The 20875-nt window shown below is 39.4% G+C and overlaps 1 protein-coding gene across 1 annotated transcript in view; it reads left to right on the top strand.

Annotated features, from left to right (window-relative positions):
• Positions 1–20875, top strand: part of dnah2 (dynein, axonemal, heavy chain 2) — a 518592-nt gene that overhangs the window by 261262 nt on the left and 236455 nt on the right. Inside the window, 4 exon segments of the mRNA XM_051924101.1 lie at positions 4706–4831; positions 7830–7940; positions 17049–17237; positions 19379–19482. Of these exon segments, the coding sequence (XP_051780061.1) occupies positions 4706–4831; positions 7830–7940; positions 17049–17237; positions 19379–19482 (530 nt within the window).

Raw genomic sequence — 20875 nt, 5'->3', positions numbered from 1 at the left:
TTTCCCATAACTTCATGCTGTGGCTCATCAATTTTATTCCCCTGTAGTTACTGCAGTCCTGCACATCCCCCTTATTCTTAAATATCGGCACCAGTACACTTCTTCTCCACTCCTCAGGCATCCTCTCACTTTCCAAGATTCCATTAAACAATCTGGTTAAAAACTCCATTGCCATCTCTCCTAAACACCTCCGTGCTTCCATAGGTATGTCATCTGGACCAACGGCCTTTCCATTTTTCATCCTCTTCATAGCTGTCCTTACTTCCTCCTTGCTAATCCATTGCACTTCCTGATTCACTATCGCGACATCATCCAACCTCTTCTCTCTCTCGTTCTCTTCTTTCATAAGCCTCTCAAAGTACTCTTTCCGTCTGCTCAACACACTCTCCTCACTTGTGAGTACGTTTCCATCTTTATTATTTATTACCCTAACCTGCTGCACATCTTTCCCAGCTCGGTCCCTCTGTCTAGCCACTCGGTACAGGTCCTTTTCTCCTTCCTTAGTGTCCAACCTCTCATACAACTCATCATACGCTTTTTCTTTAGCCTTCGCCACTTCTCTCATCACCTTGCACCTTTTCTCCTTGCACTCTTGTCTACTTTCTGCATCTCTCTGACTATCCCACTTCTTCTTTGTCATCCTCTTCCTCTGTATACTCTCGTGTATTTCCTCATTCCACCACCAGGTTTCCTTTTCCTCCTTCCTCTTTCCAGATGTCACACCAAGTACCCTTCTTGCTGTCATCCTTACTACATCTGCTGTAGTTTCCCAGCTGTCTGGTAACTCTTCACTGCCACCCAGTGCCTGTCTCACCTCCTCCCTAAACTCAACTACACTTTCCCCTGCCAGCACTTTGCAGTCTTCAATCTCCTTCAGATCAACTCTTTTGCATAGGATGCAATTTACCTGTGTGCATCTTCCTCCACTCTTGTACGTCACCCTATGTTCCTCCCTCTTCTTAAAATACATATTCACCACAGCCATGTCAGTCCTATTGGCAAACTCCGCTATCCTCTGACCTTCTTCATTCCTCTCCTTGACATCATACCTACCCATCACCTCCTCATCTCCACTGTTCCCTTCACCAACATGCTCTTTGAAATTCGCTCCAATCACCACTTTCTGTCCCTTGGGTACACTGTTCATCACTTCATCCAAGTCACTCCAAAATCTTCTTTCTCGCCCATTCCACACCCAACTTGAGGTGCATATGCACTAACAACAGTCATCATCACACCTCCAATTTCCACCTTCATAATCATTACTCTGCCTGACACTCTTTTCACCTCCAAAACACTCTTGACATACTGTTCCTTCAGAATAACTCCTACCCCATTTCTCCTCCCATCCACACCATGATAGAACAATTTGAATCCACCTCCGATCCACCTGGCCTTACTCCCCTTCCATTTAGTCTCTTGCACGCACAATATATCAACCTTCCTTCTCTCCATCATATCTGCTATACCTCTCCCCTTACCAGTCATACTGCCAACATTCAAAGTTCCTACCCTCAGTTCCACTCTCTTTACTTTCCTCCTCTCCTCCTGCCTCCGGACACGTCTCCCCCCTCTTCTTCTCCGTCTTCTTCTTCGGCCAACAGTAGCCCAATTTCCGCCAGCACCCTCTTGGCTAACAGTACTGGTGGCGGTCGTTGTTAACCCGGGGCTCGACTGATCCGGTATGGAAATTTGTATTGTCCGCATATTGATTTGGCAAAATTTTACACCGGATGCCCTTCCTGATGTAACCCTCTCCATTTATCCGGGCTTGGGACCGGCACGAAGAAACACACTGGTCTGTGCATCCTCTGTGGCTGGGTTATATAGTTACTTATAATAACATGTAATGTGTTACTTTTGTATTACTTTTTCTTCTTTGGTATACATTGTATACACATAATGTTTGTTCCATTCTTGTCACTTCATTGCACTATTTGTCACTACCCCAGTAAGCAACATCTTTGGAAGCAGGTGCAATAGTCTAATTATCTAAAATAAAGCTTTTTTTTGTTGTTGTTGTTGTTGTTGTGTCAGGAATAAGCTTCAATAGTATCGCATTTCTGTAATGCAGGTATTTTTACTTCAGTAAAATAAGTATTGCATCAGGTTACTCATTCCTCAAAGGTAATACATCTTATCTTTAATGCACTGACTGTAACAGAGTACATTTTATGAAAGCCGCTTGAATCTTTTACTGATAAAACCACACTACAGTCATATGAAAAGTTTGGGAACCCCTCTCAGCCTGCATAATAATTTACTCTACTTTCAACAAAAAAGATAACAGTGGTATGTCTTTCATTTCCTAGGAACATCTGAGTACTGGGGTGTTTTCAGAACAAAGATTTTTAGTGAAGCAGTATTTAGTTGTATGAAATTAAATCAAATGTGAAAAACTGGCTGTGCAAACATTTGAGTACTCTTGTAATTTTGCTGATTTGAATGCATTTCACTGCTCAATACGGATTACTGATAACACCAAATTGGATGGGTTAGCTCATTAAGCCTTGAACTTCATAGACAGGTGTGTCGAATCATGAGAAAAGGTATTTAAGGTGGTCAATTGCAAGTTGTGCTACCCTTTGACTCTTCTCTGAAGAGTGACAGTATGGGATCCTCAAAGCAACTCTCAAAAGATCTGAAAACAAAGATTGTTCAGTATCATGGTTTAGGGGAAGGCTACAAAAAGCTATCTCAGAGGTTTAAACTGTCAGTTTCAACTATAAGGAATGTAATCAGGTGCTCGCCACAACCGTCTGATAGAACATCTGCAGCATCTTATTGCAGATGTTGAAGGACACCAGCCTTCTAAGGAAGTATAGCCGGCTCTGTCCTTTCTTACACAGAGCATCAGTATTGGCAGTCCAGTCCAATTTATCATCCAGCTGCACTCCCAGGTATTTATAGGTCTGCACCATCTGTACACAGTCACCTCTGATGATCACGGGGACCATGAGGGGTCTGGGCCTCCTAAAATCCACCACCAGCTCCTTGGTTTTGCTGGTGTTCAGGTGTAGGTGGTTTGAGTCGCACCATTTAACAAAGTCATTGATTAGGTCCCTATACTCCTCCTCCTGTCCACTCCTGATGCAGCCCACGATAGCAGTGTCATCAGCGAACTTTTGCATATGGCAGGACTCCGAGTTGTGTTGGAAGTCCGATGTATATAGGCTGAACAGGATCGGAGAAAGTACAGTCCCTTATGGCGCTCCTGTGTTGCTGACCACAATGTCAGACGTGCAGTTCCCAAGACGCACATACTGAGATCTGTCTTTAAGATAGTCCACGATCCAAAATACAAAATCCGAAATACAGGAGGGGCATATGCGCAGGATTGTGAGAATGGTTACTGACAACCCACAGATCACCTCCAAAGATATGCAAGAACATCTTGCTGCAGATGGTGTATCTGTACATCGTTCTACAATTTAGCGCAATGCTCATTTAGACAAGCCAGATTCATTTTGGAACAAATTGCTTTGAACTGATGAGACAAAAATTGAGTTGTTCGGTCATAACAAAAAGCGCTTTGCATGGCGGAAGAAGAAAACCACATTCCAAGAGAAACACCTGGGCTGTTGGGCTGGGCTGTGTGACTAATTAAGGGACTGGAGCCCTTGTTAAAGTCGAGGGTCAGATGAATTCAACCCAATATGAACAAGTTCTTCAGGATAATGTTCAAGCATCAGTCACAAAGTTGAAGTTACGCAGGGGTTGTATATTCCAACAAGACAATGACCCAAAACACATTTCGAAATCTACAAAGGCATTCATGCAGAGGGAGAAGTACAATGTTCTGGAATGGCCGTCACAGTCCCCTGACTTGAATATCATCGAAAATCTATGGGATGGTTTGAAGCAGGCTGTCCATGCTCGGCAGCCATCAAATTTAACTGAACTGGAGAGATTTTGTATGGAAGAATGGTCAAAAATACCTCCATCCAGAATCCAGACACTCATCAAAGGCTATAGGAGGTGTCTAGAGGCTGTTATATTTGCAAAAGGAGGCTCAACTAAGTGTTGATGTAATATCTCTGTTGGGGTGCCCAAATATATGTACCTGTCTAATTTTGTTATGATGCATATTGCATATTTTCTGTTAATCCAATAAACATAATGTCACTGCTGAAATACTACTGTTTCCATAAGGCATATCATATATTAAAAGGAAGTTGCTACTTTGAAAGCTCAGCCAATGCTAAACAAAAATCTAAAGAATTAAGAGGGGTTCCCAAACTTTTTCATATGACTGTATGTGGGCTCCAAAAACATTTGATAATATGTGTGTGCACAAATCATGATAAATGGTAGTTTGCTTCCAGTTATTGGTGTTCAGTTAACTGAAAGAAAAATTCAAAAATAAAAGCAACCAAAATTTTTTTATTTGCACTTCACTATGCACTTAATCTCAACCACAGTGCTTTTCATGCCAGGTCAACCCACAACACTAACCCAAGTAGTGTAGGTTCTTTAACACCATACGTGTTATTGAGAATAAAGTTTAATAAAGTATCAGTGCTTGTGGCCCAGCCTGTGCCACTTACCTGAATCCTGTCCTGCATGGGATAGTTGCTTCTGAAGCCTCTTTTCCTGTCTAATATTTTTTTTTGTTTATAAAACAATTAAGGACACTAATAAGGTGTAAGAATTGGAAATGATTTGTAATTTCTCCCAATAACTGTCAACTATATTTGTTATCAAGGCTTGGCTTTGTGATGTTGAGAGGACCATGCGCTGGACTCTAAAGGACTCTCTTAAAAACTGCTGCCAGGCTCTGAAGAAAATGACTGGAAAGCGAGACAAATGGGTCAAGGATTGGCCGGGACAGGTCAGTGCCGCATCACCGTTCCTATAAAATGATGATTTTTAAAGCAGATGTCTGTCTGGTACCACATCTGTCTATCTATCATACAGTGCCTTTCATTTCTATCTATCTATCTATCTATCTATCTATCTATCTATCTATCTATCTATCTATCTATCTATCTATCTGTCTGTCTGTCTGTCTGTCTGTCTGTCTGTCTGTCTGTCTGTCTGTCTGTCTGTCAGTCATATATTGCAGTTTTCCTTGTCCTAAGCACTGCTTTGGTGCTTATTGTAAAGCATACTATGAAAGTCTATCTGCTACATAACATTTGATTCATTATATGCACTGTCATCAAAGTTCTTGGCTCTTTACAAACTTTACAAAAGCATTTTTGAGTGTGCCAGCTATCTTCCTACCAAGACGAAAGCTGCCTAAAGTAGCTCTTTAGACTGGTCGTGGCCATCTTCACCTTGATTATATATTTAAAATGGAGACATGGTCTTGTACTTATTTTAAACACGTATATCCTCTTTCACTACTTGTTGTTGAATTAATGATAACTTTTACTTACCTGTTAATATGATGGGTGGACTTCCATTTCATCAGAAAGTATTGAATAAGTAAAGGTAATCTACTGTCTCTTAACTGTGACAACAGTATTATTATAATGCTAGAGGGGTTTTGATTCTACCACCACATGAGACCCAAGTGAGGCCTTCAGAAATTTCCCCAAAAACAAGTCAGAAGTCTACTTGACCTGCCCAAAAACTGGTTTCACCCCAGGGGAGCCTGACCCTAGGAAGCTAGGTGGCTTCAGCCCACAAGGCACAAAACAAGCAGAACTGGCAAAACTTTAGTAGTATATCATGAATATCAAAAAATATTCACAAATTTACCTGGCAAGTTGGGGGACAGTAAATCTCCAGCTTGAAAAGTCAGTCTTTATAAATGAAAACATATTTGACATAAAAAACAAATAGCAAAGGCTAAAAACCAGAGCAAAAAGGAGGTTCCTAAAGGCAATCCAGAGCTAACCAATCCCCAAAATCCCAGTCCCAGTCCAATAAACAGAAATTAAAATCAGAAACCCATCAAAAAAGGAAGAAATACCAATGCTCACACAACTGTACCTTGACACACATTCAATGAACCACAAGGAACTCATTTTGCCAGCCTTGGAGGCTGGTGGGTTGTGGTCCCTTATGGTGAGGATCCACCTACAAATTAGCAGAACACAGTCACACACATAGAAACTAAATAATAAATAAACGGCAGATAATTTACAAATAACAAAAATAAACATATGGCAAGAGCAATCCCTGGATGGGATGCCAGCCTATTGCAGAACAAACACAAACAGTTGTCTCCTTACTGTGAGGCAGCAGTGCTACCATGGCATAACTAATAATACCTTAAACACTTATCTCCATAATGATAAATGGGCATAACAATATTAACAAAAATGACCGATACTGTAAATGGAATGAAAAAGACAGAAAAAATAAATTTTAACATAAGCCACGGGAGAAACCGTTACTAAAATATAACAGAAGGAACTTTGAGCAAAGGGCAGAAAGCCATTTATGATGCTATAACTGTTTGCCAAAATGTAGGGAACATCACAGGACTGCATTGACACCACAGATTGGAAAAGGTCTGAATACATCTACGGCAACCCCAGCGAGCTGACTGATAGTGTGACGTTTACACTGCTTTGAGAATGTATGCCTTCCTTTTGGGAATTAACACAGCAGCATGAAGACCCCCATTTCACAGTGAAATAAAAGCTGTTTAGATAAAGGAAAATATAGTGTTTAAAAAAGGTGTTCTGCTACAAAGAATAAAGCATAGAGAAAAAAAATATTTCTTTTAAATGTCAGATGGAAGAGCGTACAGTTCAGCTGGATTGCAGCACAGAAAAATGCCACCTGATTTTTAAATCCAAACCACCCTCCTACAAAAAGAAGCTGGCAAGAGCGAATCAAGAGAAGATTTATAGGTTGAAATACCAAAGCAAACCTGTTAAACCAGAAAAATCATAACAAACAAAAAATGTTAATTATTCATAATATTATTGAAAATAAAACAAAACCAGAATGCTAACCAAACTTGGTATAAAAAGGGTAATTGCTAATTATTTTGCTGCCAGAAACACACAAAATGACATGCAATTACTTGAATGTTGGACCTCAGAAGAAGACAGACCCTTGGTGTCTGCTTATCAAGTGTCATATGGCGTGAATTCTAGGATGGGCACTTTAGCAACCGATAGTTGCATCTTGACAATGGTATTGCAATTAAAGAAAATAATAAGATGAATTCAATTGTAATGATTTGATATGAAATTCAAAAATACATAAAATGACCTCAAAAGAAAATGCTTTAAGGGCTTAATAAATTTTCAACATCTACATTGTAGTAGTTAAAGAACAAGAAACCAAGATAAAAGTCTGCAATAATGAGTAATAAAAGCCAAAGACGAATAGAAAAACATTCTAGAAAATGAAATAATCACCAGCTACAAATGAGGTGTGTGGCAAAGCCTTCAGTTAATTAGTGAGGGCAGAGTGCAGCACACTGTATGCGGTGATTACACCTCACTGTGAGGTAAAGTGAATTCATTCAACTCTAGTCTTGAAGCAACAGATGGAAAAGAAACATCCAGATGTATATCTTCAGCCTCCTTTTTTTTTCAGGAGCAAGATGTATGGCAAATTCACAGCATCAGTAAAATCAGGAAAGCAAATGGGTCTGAAATTGTTTTTACGTGGATATTTAAGGCGATGCCCTAGACAGTTTGGTCCTGTTTTAAACAATATTTTAATCTCTGACTTAAGCAGGCCAAAGTTCCAAATTGCTTTACAACAACACTATAACTGCAGCTTCGACATAGTGCTGAAAAATTTTCCAGTATGTAGCAGATGTTGCAAAAGGGCCTTTATCATTTGCATCCAAGCTGATTCCATTGATCATTAGCATTAAATACATTTTCAAGTTACTCTGCTTTATTCTTTGATAGATGCTAATCACCTCTAGTCAAATCCAATGGACAACTGATGTCACCAAGTCTTTGATCACCACCAAAGAGAGAGCAGACAAAGGAGCCCTAAAGAGCCTGAGGAAAAAGCAGGTAAGTCTGTTCTTCGTGTGTGGGTTGCTAATGCTCTAAGGTAAATCATTCTAATACCATGTAAAGATTTAATGATATCACAGAAGTTACGGTAATTCATAAACTTATTTTAAACCCAGAGAATGTAGCTTAAATGCTGTGATAACTGCCATGATAACCTGCCTTTACAGAGGTATCAGTGAACTGCACATCTAGTAAATAAATAAGCCATACACAGTTCTATATTGAGAGCTCCATCCAGTAGTCATAATCAAATATCCTCCACACACACACACACTGTACTTCCTGAGCTACAAAAGAAGGACAACCACAGGAAGAGAAAACGTAGTCAGAGATGCACAAAGTTCATTAACCTGTAGGCAATCCTATCTTTCATTGGAATATAAAGGGCAGAACCAAAATCAAAGTTCAAAAGTTAAAAAGAAGGAGGTCTTTTTAAGCCAGAAAATTTTAAAAAATGATCAATAAAGAGTTTTCAGGGATCTATATATCATATTATTAATAATAATCTTTTGTATACTATCATCTATCTATCTATCTATCTATCTATCTATCTATCTATCTATCTAGGTAACAAACGACATGAAATCCACAAAGTGGAGACACTCATTGCCCTTACAAAATGGTGTCTAAAGAAAATGTAAAAAATAGTGACATTTTTAATAAAGCCTTTTAGGTAAAAAATCATATAGCAGGGTCTGAACACTCCCAAAGACACCCAGAAGACCATGACTTTAGAACAGTGCACAACCATATTAAAGAAAAATCCAGTTATACTACCCACCAAACAAGAGAGGGAAGGCTGAGGTTAAGGGCGCTAATAATAAGTAGTCAGTCAAAAATGGATTGACTGATTGCAGCTCTCAAGCCTATACTGAATGATTGATTTAAAAAGTTCTAGTTGACAACACCATCAGTGAGGACTGTCAAAGCCGGGGGTAATTTTTTAACCATTTTTCATAAGGTAGAGTAACTGAAGTAATATAAGACATTGATATAAGACGAGAGAACAGATCTTACAGTTAAGCAACTGGCATGGCAAGTGATCTCCTCATTAGGAAACAATAAGCAGCTAAAGATAATCTGGTCCTCCACATAGTTAACTTTGCTTATTACAATTTAAAGCATAATTTAATATAATCAGGGGTGCACATAACTGGTACGCTGGTACGCATGCGCGACAAAAATTGTAATTGCGTAACGTCATCTGTGTACCTACGGCGCCTGTGCGTACCTGACGGACAGAGAGGGCATTGACACCTCATGTTGTAATATACGTTGTTTTCTTTTTGGTTTTGATTATCTTGTTCTGCCAATATGTCTAAAGACAACAGACATTAAGCAGCTATTTTGGCGTTTCACCTCCTGCAAAGAAACTACAAGCTGAGCCAGAGTAGAAAAAAAGAGTTTTGTTTTTTTTAAAAAGTGGCTCCAAGATGTGTCGTGGCTTGAAGCTAATGATGAGCGCAGTGAAATGTGGTGTAAGTTGTGCTGCTCACATCCACATATCGCAGACAAAACAAGTGCCTATTACACAGGCTCAAAGAATTTCAGTCATCCGTTATTTGACAAACTTAAAAAGAGCAAGGAGCACATGAATGTAGTACAAGCTATTTCTAATAAACAAGCTAGTCAGGAAGTAATTTCCACTCGCCTCTAGCTAGATAGCGAACAAAGGTAAATGAAGAACAACGGCAAGCACTGTGTAATATTTTTCTCCTTGCCTTTCATAAAACTAAACACGCTCGTCCCCTATCTTCCTATGCTGAAGATATTCCATTACTGGAGCGGCTAGGAGTAAATGTCAGAACTGCGTATCATTCACGTGAGGCAGCCACACGAATAATGCAGACCATCGCACGCACTATCAGCGCGGAGTTAAAAGCAAAGTTGGAGTCTGCTGAATTTTGGGGACTGATTTTTGATGGATCAGAAGACATCATTAAAACCGAGCATGAGATCATTTCATTGTGTCTGTGTCCAACATCGGGCAGTTTACCACGGTGTTCCTTGGCCTAATCGAACTGGGTGCTGACCGATCTGCGCAGGCTGTAACAGACGGACTCGTTAAACTTTTCCAGGAAGCAGGCTTGGACAACTGGAAGAGAAAGTTGGTCGCCGTGTGCACAGAGGGGGCTGCTGTTAACGTCGGTATATACAACGGCATTGTTCTGAAACTACGGCAACTGGCTGTAGCAGGAGACTCCCTTGTGCACATTCTGTACACCGCACACACACTAGAAAACTGCAGAAAATCAGCTGATCGCAACGTTCCGTACTGTGAGACCTGTAATCGCTCCATGGTCAAGCTGCTGCAGTTTTATTTACAAAAGGGTGGAGCAAAAAAATACGGCAGTGCTTAAGAAGTTGTGTGAAGAGAACGGGCTCTCCTTTGTGAAATTGGGTAAATTTCATAATATCAGATGGTCTGCATGGAGGCATGACACTGCTAAAAATATCAAGATTATTGCCAGCCATTAAAATGCAACTGATCACGAGTGATAACAGTGACTTGCAGCATATCTGCACAGACCAATTTCAGTATTTTCTGGGCAACATGCTTGACATTAACAAGATTTTGAACACCACGTCCATCGTGTTTGAGAAGGAAAAGCTGAGCATTGGAGAATGTAAGGATGAACTCATGGTGGCCATAGGACAGTTTACACTTTTGCTTGATGCTGAAGGCCACTACAGTGCATATACGGTTTCTAATGCTGATGCTGACAGGGACAAGTTAAACTTACTCAGGGGGTTAATTGAGGAGTTTGGAATCAGATATGGCTCACTGAAGTCATGTGATCATTTCTTAGTATTTGATCTGTCAACATGACCTCAGGAAATACAACATTTACATCATTTTGGCAACACAACAGTTTGTACCATTCTTTAGAATTATGAAGCCACACTGAGTCTTGACAAAGACACAACTGTCACAAAATGGATGCGCTTAAAGCAAACAGGAAAACACTTGGCAGCATCCTCTTGTGTATGACTTGGTCCAGATAATAAATACAAGCAGTCCAGATCTTTACTCCAACATTGTCAAATTGGTTAAACGGTCTCTTACGCTGCCTTTGAGCAGTGCAGCCTGTAACAGGGGATTCTCAAATCTTAACATAATAAAAAACAAGCACAGATCTCGTCTGTCACATGCTCGCCTCATGGCCCTAAGGCCGGAGTTATACTTCACACGACGTGATGCATGCTGTAGCGGACGCTCCTTCTACGCAAGTGTCGAAGTGTTTATACTTGCGCGCATACTTTACGTAAATCTGGAGGAATCCACCAGGTGGCATTGCGAGATATTATCACGGTGAGAACAGGTTCGGCTTCTCTGCGTTGTGAATTGCCTAGAACACCCATTAAATTCCGATGACACCTTACCGCAATATCTCTGAAAAGGATGTTTATTGATTAAATCCAGGGATGTGTCCATTCCAGCAAGCATTGGGCATGAGTGAGAAACAATCCCTGGACGATGCCTCGGCTCATCGCAAGGTGAATATAAGCACACACATACACTAGTGTGAATTTCCCCCTGGGATTAATAAAGTATCTATCTATCTATCTATCTAGCGTCATTTTAGCGGCACCAAATCCCGAAATCTGCATATCTTTGGAAGGAAACTGGAGCACACTGAGGAAACCCAGCAGGAAAACGTGTAAACTCCAGGCAGGGAATATCAGCGACGTGACTCCCTGCAAGACAGCAGCACTAACGCTCCGCCACTGTGTCACCCCATGTGTGTAATTATTAACAGTATTCATTATTTAAACGAAATTACCGATTTATCTGTAAAATGTAATATACATACTTTAATGCTTTTCATCATGAAAGTGATATCAAGTATAAATCTAAGGATTCTAAATGTGCAGAGAGTTGGAATGTCATACATTTAGTGTGCTCAGTGTGGCGATCAATTGCTGGCAATTCGCTGCTGTCAGGAGCAGAGGAAACCCTAGAAAAAAAGATGGCACAGAAGACGGTATGTGAGAATTTTAAAACGTATCGTGTCATTACGATTGGGAATATGCGACGCTTGAATATAAAGCACCATGAATACATCTGTATGTCGGCATTTTGCTTCACCACATCGAACCATTTATCAAATATCGAAGCACGCACATCGATCTCGTAGGATCCGCAAAGCGGCTTTCTGTCACATGTACATAGTAAACAGAGACTCTGACGTCACATTCCAACTTTTAGCACACTGCGCCCCCCGACTTTTTGCTGGTACTGCAACTCGCGCACGCATCACGTTAATTTCTGAGGACCTGCTCAGAGGACGCATCAAATGTATGCTCAGAACGCATGGCGGCCATGATGCGGGCGTGTACGCGTTCTGAGCGTGAAGTATAAATGAGCCCTAATGCACATGCACCAGTCAAAGAAGACCACAGAGACATTTGACCCAAAACCAGCGGTTGACCTGTGGATGGAGACAGCTAAGCGGAGTCTTAACCAAGGAGAGGGAGATGCATCTGCAACATCATTATCTACCATGCAGGAAGCTGAAGTAGAGGACTGTGAGGTAGACAGCAAGGAGGACAGTGAGGAAGTTTGCACTTATTAAAACCTTACTCTGTATAGAGTGATCAGATATTTCTGATTCTTACCTCTTTTTAAGCTGCTGCTGTATTTTTATTTTATTATTATTGTTGTTGTATCTGTATTTATTGTTTACCCTAATTCTTTACCTTACTGTTAAATCTGTTATAGAAATTGTTTTATTTCATTTTTTCAAATTTGTTTGGCAAAACTGTTTATGGCCATGCCAATAAAGCTCTTTGAATTGAATTGTGTACCAAACTCCATCTGATGGTACTCACTTGAGTAACTCACTGAAAAAGTTATGTGCACCCCTGAATATAATAAAATATGTAATAGCTTGCACCCAGCCCAGGTATATTTCTTGCCTTGTACTTTCTGTAACTGGGGTAGGCTCTGTCTTCTCAAAACTTCACACTGGGTAAGAAGGGTCACAAAACAGACAGATTGATGACATACACTAATATGATATATACTTTCTTTATCTATTTTTGAATCTGTTTTGTCCATTTGGTGCCAAAGATTATCCTGACTGCATCAGGCAGTACATGGAAGTAACCCATTGTAAATAAGGTGCCAGTCATTCACAGGGCAAACCCTTAAAACCTCTCAGTTTATCTTTACCAGTTAACTTAATGAGGGTTGTGAGAGAATTTTCCAAATCTACCCTGCTTGTGCCCAGATGGACTCTGGATCTTTCAGTAAGTCGCCTAGTAACATGTATTCGCCCATCCGTTAAAATTCATGCTCAGGGCACATTTTCATTGTTGTCAGCAAGTTTCAAGTGTGGGTAAAATACGTTTGTAAAGTCATTCCAAACCAAAATGCATTATGTAATAGTTCTTTGATCTCTTTTGTGGTTTGTATTGTCAGGTCAATAGGTTTTTTTACTTGAGTTTGTGATACTTTGCCTTGTGGCTACTATTTATTTCACTATTAAAATCACATGAAATTATCAACTTTATATGTGTTTGTCCCGAACTCTGTAACATATGAAAAATGAAATTTTTTATTAACAAACAACTTGTATTTATGTATATGCCTGTTTGTTACATTTCAAATAATATGCACTGGGTGGTCTTCATCTAAAGCAGGTGTGAGCAGTGTCGGTTCTGGAGGGCCGCAGTGGCTGCTCATTTTTGTTCCAACTCGATTGTTTAATCAGAAGACAGGCCTTGCCAATAATAGATCTTATTTGAATTTCATAGCTTCATGCTTTAACTCTTATACTGTAGATTTTTTCATTTCAAAGGATATCATCAACGTGGTTTGATGACTTAAATAGATGAGTAATTCTCAGTCCTTCACTTTTTTTCTTCAGTTTTCCGAAAAGTGTTTTATTAAACCAGATAGTTCAGAATGAATACACACAGATGTATGTGGAAACGTGTTAGATGGAAAAAATCTGGTTTGTTTGTCATTTTCATTTTGTTGCTATTGAGGAGAAATTAAAAATAGTAAAATCAGCTGTTTAAGACTAGAGTAAGCAGTTAAGGTTTGATATCTTAAAAATGAAGCAGAAAAACGTCATTTGAGCAGTAAGTGTTTCATCATCAAGCAAATGGGTTGGAACAAAATCTGAAGCCACTGCGGCCCTCCAGGACCGACATTGTTCACCACTGATCTAAAGCAAAAACATACTTTACATGTGTTTTATACATTTCGGCTTTCAGAAAAAAAAACACAACCGAACACACCCTAGCAGTTTTACTGTATTCGTGAACTTGGAGAGGCATCAGCTAACTCTTAAGAATTACCCGGGGCAGAGAATGTGGACCCAACTATGCCTGCTGCCCAACTGGGTTTCATAAGAAGGCACTGGAGATACCATATCTTAGCCGTATGAGTCCTATTATTATTGTCTTGAGAAAATACCTCCAGATGGACAATGTTTTTAGTGAAAACTTCAAGACTTGCCTTCCGTTGCTGAGGTGTTTCACTTGCATGTTTTTGAGCCGTGGCAATTTCTTCATTTCGATATTGCATCTCTTCATCTGTGTCATTAGCACAGCGATGTTGTTTGCTGCACACAGCTCTTTCGTAATGAGAACTGAGGTGCGTGCAAGTACCGAAAAAATGTAAAAGTGCATGCATGTGCCCTCTAGTGGCCGTGGTTGAGCGTGAGCAGAGCGGACTGCTCCACACGCACACACACAGGTCTTTTGTTTATATATGTATAATATCAATGAGGGAAACTGAAGAGAAATTCACACCAATTAACATATCTAACTCTGTGATATCTAGTCTCGAAATCACTACAGTCCAGAGCACAACTTGAGGCTAAACATTTATGGTCGGGGTAAGTAATGAGAATCATTTCAAATTCTGTACAACATTACATTTATTCCATCACAGTCACACACACACGCAAGATATTGTACAATCAACAGCATCACTGACTTGCCTCCTGTGGAGTGGAGATGACCAAGTGGACTTTCCTGCAAATCAGTTTGTTGTCTGCCTGGTGGCTTATTACAAGTGAAAGATCATACCAACTGTCACTGTCTATAATGTCAAAGGAAAACACTCTCTGAGTATCTACCCTTATAATGGACTAATTAAGTATTTTTGTCACATTGGATTTTGATTTTTTTGAAAGGTTTGCACTGCAAGTCTAATTTTGATGCTATCTTTCTGTAGTCTAGCAGATCATATAATATTATAAAGAAATTAGCAGGTCAAAAAGCAATGGGAAAAACACAGAAGCCATTATCAGGTAGCTGATGAAATTATTACTCTGCACAATCTACAGTACTGCATTACTTACATTGTGTCCATTCCGCAGTTTGATCTTAAAATGGTCTCCATTCAGAACAAAACTGCACACCGCCTGAATGGTATGACTTAAAATTACCTAGCCTATTTCCTGTAAGCATAACTCATTTCATACTACTTACTGTAGAAAACAGTAAAGTTACATGTTGTAAAACCCTAAAAATATGTTGTTTCTAGTTGTCTGCTTATGTATTATTTTAGATTATGGATATTCTTAATTGGCCTGGCATGAGAAAGCGTGGGTGTGTGTCAGAGAGTGGCCTGATATAATGGCATGCCATCCACAGTGCTTGATAGATAGATAGATAGATAGATAGATAGATAGATAGAAAAATACTTTATTGATGTTATATGCTGTAAAATGAGATATGTAGTGAGGATGCAATCAGACATGTCACAATACTACTACTAGTACTACAGACACAGAAAGCCATAACGGACATTGGCAAAATTATTTAAAATGTACAAGTTGCTGTTTGCACCTGAAACACTTCACCATTCTACTCAATACAGTCTTCTCGTCTAGGCAAAATAAAGCATCTGGTCACAAAATCTAAAATCTGTAAAGCAATCATTTATATCTTCTGTTGAAAAGTTGATCTTTTACATTTGTACTTGTTAAACATGTTAACCAAATGATTTTGATTATTTGTGTGTTCATTATTTTAAAAAAATGTGTAACAGACTACCTAATACTTTTTTAAATGTTCATTGTGTTTATAGATTATAATACAAATAATGAGATGCATGTTAGTCAGACACACAATGCCACTACATCTTATTAAAATTAAGTCTGCCACCCTTCTCCCTTTTCCATCCAGATAACTAGGACATCTAATATCAAACATGCTTGGAAGAATAGGTGCCCTTTAAATCAGCTATTCTCATTATTTACTCTACCTTTTTCCCCAGTCTCTTCGGCACATTAAGTTTAATGCTTGCAGCACTAAATTTAGATTCTCATTAATACAAGACATCTCATTTGCTTACTCTATTATTGTCACTCATTACAATAATGCCCCTGAATATTGCATCACTATGAAAAATACAGTGAAACGTATATTAATTATTTTAAGATACATGTGTTTTACATTTCCCTTTGAATTTTTAAAGGAAATTTTAATAACTTTGTAATGGTAATGTTATGGTAAATTTTGTGATTACAAATGTCAATGTTATTTTTTCATGCAAGTCTAAAGAGATTTGGCTGGAGATGCTTTTTTCCCCCTAAAGCAGCTAAGTGTTATTGAAGCTCAGGAGCTTCACTTGAAACCACAAGGTCAAATCATTCCTCAGGCTTTTTGAACAAATCATTTTAACTGTTAGTACTGCAGTTTTAAAAATATCTGTCAATATATACTTTGTTGGGCTGAATATAGTGAAGATACATAGTGAGTAGTCACCATTGAAGAAATACTTTATGAAGTAAGTTAGAGTGGAGACACATATGTGTGTATATCTGATGAAAACTATGCAGCTGAACAATTGTGTCTCTAGACTTGTATTGGTGTTTTTAGCAATGAAATCACCATTGCTTATATTTTGAATTTATCTATCTATCTATCTATCTATCTATCTATCTATCTATCTATCTATCTATCTATCTATCTATCTATCTATCTATCTATCTATCTATCTATCTATCTATCTATCTATCTATCTATCTATCTATCTATCTATCTATCTATCTATCTATCTATCTATCTATCTATCTATCTAACTAACTAACAGTGTAGCTCTTGATTAATTTTTTGTTTGTTTTTTATTTTGCTATTCAGGTGTCAATGCTTAACAAGTACTCAGAAGCAATTCGGGGAAACCTGGCAAAAATTATGCGACTGAAAATCGTGGCGCTAGTGACAGTGGAAGTTCATGCCAGGGATGTCCTTGATAAATTGGTCAAATCAGGCTGCATGGATGTGACTGCATTTGAGTGGCTCAGTCAGCTCCGACTTTACTGGGACAAGGTAACAATATTTTGGTTGCAATATTGAAACTCACATTTGAGAAAGTGAAGGAGAATGTTTGTCTTGGTAGAGTAATATTTTGCTCTACTTTCCCCTTTTGTATTAATAGTATATAGCCTTTGTCAAAATGACTCTAATCTCACAGACTTTCCACTGTTTATAAGGTATTATAGTATATAACTTCTCCCCACCTTCCCTTCTACATCTATAGCCTCAGGCAATTAGGTGTAGTAAAAGACAAGCAGGAGTTAAGTTACAATTTAAACAATGTATTATTGGGCGGCACGGTGGCGCAGTGGGTAGCGCTGCTGCCTCGCAGTTGGGAGATCTGGGGACCTGGGTTCGCTTCCCGGGTCCGCCCTGCGTGGAGTTTGCATGTTCTCCCCGTGTCTGCGTGGGTTTCCTCCGGGCGCTCCGGTTTCCTCCCACAGTCCAAAGACATGCAGGTTAGGTGGATTGGCGATTCTAAATTGGCCCTAGTGTGTGCTTGGTGTGTGGGTGTGTTTGTGTGTGTCCTGCGGTGGGTTGGCACCCTGCCCAGGATTGGTTCCCTGCCTTGTGCCCTGTGTTGGCTGGGATTGGCTCCTGCAGACCCCCGTGACCCTGTGTTCGGATTCAGCGGGTTGGAAAATGGATGGATGGATGGATGGACAATGTATTATTGGTAATATTCATAAATAATAAAAATATGCAAAGTACATTTGAATATTGGCAGCCATACAACCTGATTAATGGTGATGTGTAGTTCAGGCGGCACACAGACTTGTTAGTTACTTAAAATTGTCTCTAGTTAAGGCATCATTTGTGGTCAGCTTTCTTCAGGCCACATTGCCTGTCTCAATATGGCTGTGCTCTTCATTGTGTTGTCCTTTTCAGTTCATGCATCAGTTTAGTAAGAGAGAGGGAGAGAGACAGAGATCTGGGTAAAGCAATCAAATTTATAGGTTTTCTGTCCAACCCCTACAGCCAATAGGGCATCATAGTACTTAAAAGCTTTTGATACAAGCCGGTTCCAAACAGCCATACTTCAGACCAATGGGGAGATAGAACACCTTCACACCTGCCCTCCAAACCATATGTTAAGGTAAAGCTTGGCAGTTAGGCAGTCTGGCTTGCCTATGGGGGTTGAGAGACTTCAGAGAAACATTTATCAAACTTGTTTCAGGCACTTCCCCCAACTCTGTCGTAAAATTCACTTTCCTGACTTAGTTTTTCCTAAGTTACAAACAAAGACATACAAAATATTTATCAACTTTTATACAAAATATCACATCACAACAGAGAATATATATACATATGTATCTTTCATTATGAGAATCATTAAAAGAAATTTTGTGCAATCCAAACAATCTCCAACAAAAAGCCTAGAATTAAAATAGATTCTACAGTAGATTAAGTACAGTAGAAGAGTATAACTACAAACTCTTAATCTGGTATTTTTTTATAACCCTACCAATCTACTGTTAATTGCGATCTCTCTCAATCTCATTAATGAATGTGTTTATTTAAATACAAATAAAAACATACAAAGTGGATTTCTCTCCTTGTTTGCTATTTATTTCTTATTTTATAAGATGTTCTTTATCTTGACATTTTATCTGATGTGTCATAAAATGTTTTGCCAAATTACTGTTTTTTCTTTTCTATTAAACCTTGAAGATATTTACTTTGTATTATTTGCAGAGGAAACTAGTTTGCGTTTTGTGATTAAAAAAAAATGAAATACAATATGAGCATTTTTTGTCATGCAGCTAATGCCTATGATTATCTGAAGAAACTGTGGGAGGGTAACTGTGTAACAGTTCTGGGTTTTCATGTAGTCGTCTTTCAAGTGTAATCATCAGAGTGGCCATCATGTTGGTCATCCTGAGTTTCATTCTGTTTCCTACAAAGGGATGAGTGTACCCCAAGAGCCTGCATTTTATCTACAACTGCACTGAGTGCAACCCAGTCATCCTTTAATTTATTTTTATTTTGATTTAGAATTTATTATCTTGGAATTCTAATATACAGTTCATTGTTTAATTGTACCTTGTTAACAGTTACTCTTTAAAACCTAAAAGCATTTTCTGAACTGTGGTCTATTGAAGTACTACTGACGATGTTTGGATAATAATTGTAACTTTTTTTTGTGGTTGAAGGATGTCGACGACTGTGTAATCAGACAGACTAACACTCATTTCCAGTATGGGTATGAGTATCTGGGCAATTCTGGACGCTTAGTCATTACACCGCTTACTGACAGGTAGGATTTTAATAAATACTCAGCACAATAATGTTCATTGTTTCTATTTGACTTTGTGAAGCTGTTGAGAAGCTACTTATTGGTTTGTATATGAACTATATGAATAAATTTAATTGTAACAGTACTACTACTAATAATAGTAAAAATAATGGTTTAGGACAATTTGTCTACATAGATACCTTTTGGTTAAACACTTCATTCATTTTTAATTGTTGTATCTGAGCATCCTCATTGCTTTTGTAGCCTTTATACTGGCATTATGTGTCAGTGTTCCCAAGTATTTACAACAAAATGACAAGCATTCTTTTTATAATGATGTATTTTATTGTGAATTAGCTGTAATATGTCTAAATCAGAAATAATTTACTAAGTTTGAAACGAGTGGTACCAGGTAGAGAAGTTCATAGACCTTAGGGTCTAGTTCACCAGTGATGGTAGAAGCTATTGTGAGGTCGACCAATTATTTGCAAAATGTCTTTTTTAAAGAAGTTGTACTGGGTGAAGGTGATGAGGGGGCTAAGTTATTGGATGAATATTTTAATTTACTGCACCAGTCTACATCTCCATCCTTTCCAATGGGTCATGAGGTTTGGGTGGTGACATTGCAAATTCAAGTTTAATCATCTTAAGTGAGACTTTTGCACAGGGTGGCTGGGTTCCCTCTCCATAGCAGGATGTGGAGCTTGGAGGACAATCACTCTTTTCCAGATCAAGATAAGCCAGCTGAGTTGGACTGGTATGTACTCAGGGCAACCCGTAATTGAGGGACAGACCCAGGACCAAAGAGATGATATGGGGGTGTCCAGAGTTTCTCTAGAAGGTGTTGAAGGAAGTTGCTGAATGGAAAGGCCTTGTCAGCCCAGCTCAGCTTGTTGCCACTGCATCCCCCACTGGAAAAAGGAACCTGAAAATTATGATTACAATTATGAATATATTTGTTTAGGGGTGGACACCGGCGGTGAAGATTGCCGTCAAGCTGAAGAAGGAGTCCTACAGGACCCTTTTGTCCTGTGGGACCCCAGAGGCAGCTGATAGGTACCGGCAGGCCAAGCGGAATGCGGCTTTGGTGGTTGCTGAGGCAAAAACTCGGGCGTGGGAGGAGTTTGGGGAGGCCATGGAGAATGACTTTTGGACGGCTTCGAGGAGATTCTGGTCCACCATCCGGCGTCTCAGGAAGGGAAGCAGTGCAGTGTCAACACTGTATATGGTGGGGATGGTGCGCTGCTGACCTCGACTCGGGACGTTGTGGGTCGGTGGGGGGAATACTTCGAAGACCTCCTCAATCCCATTAACATGCCTTCCAATGAGGAAGCAGAGCCTGGGGACTCAGAGGTGGGCTCCCCCATCTCTGGGACTGAGGTCACCGAGGTGGTCAAAAAACTCCTTGGTGGCA

This window comes from Erpetoichthys calabaricus, chromosome 3 (assembly GCF_900747795.2).
Source record: "Erpetoichthys calabaricus chromosome 3, fErpCal1.3, whole genome shotgun sequence".
NCBI classification, from domain to species: Eukaryota; Metazoa; Chordata; class Cladistia; order Polypteriformes; family Polypteridae; genus Erpetoichthys; species Erpetoichthys calabaricus.
This window is presented reverse-complemented; position numbering and strand designations above follow the sequence as displayed.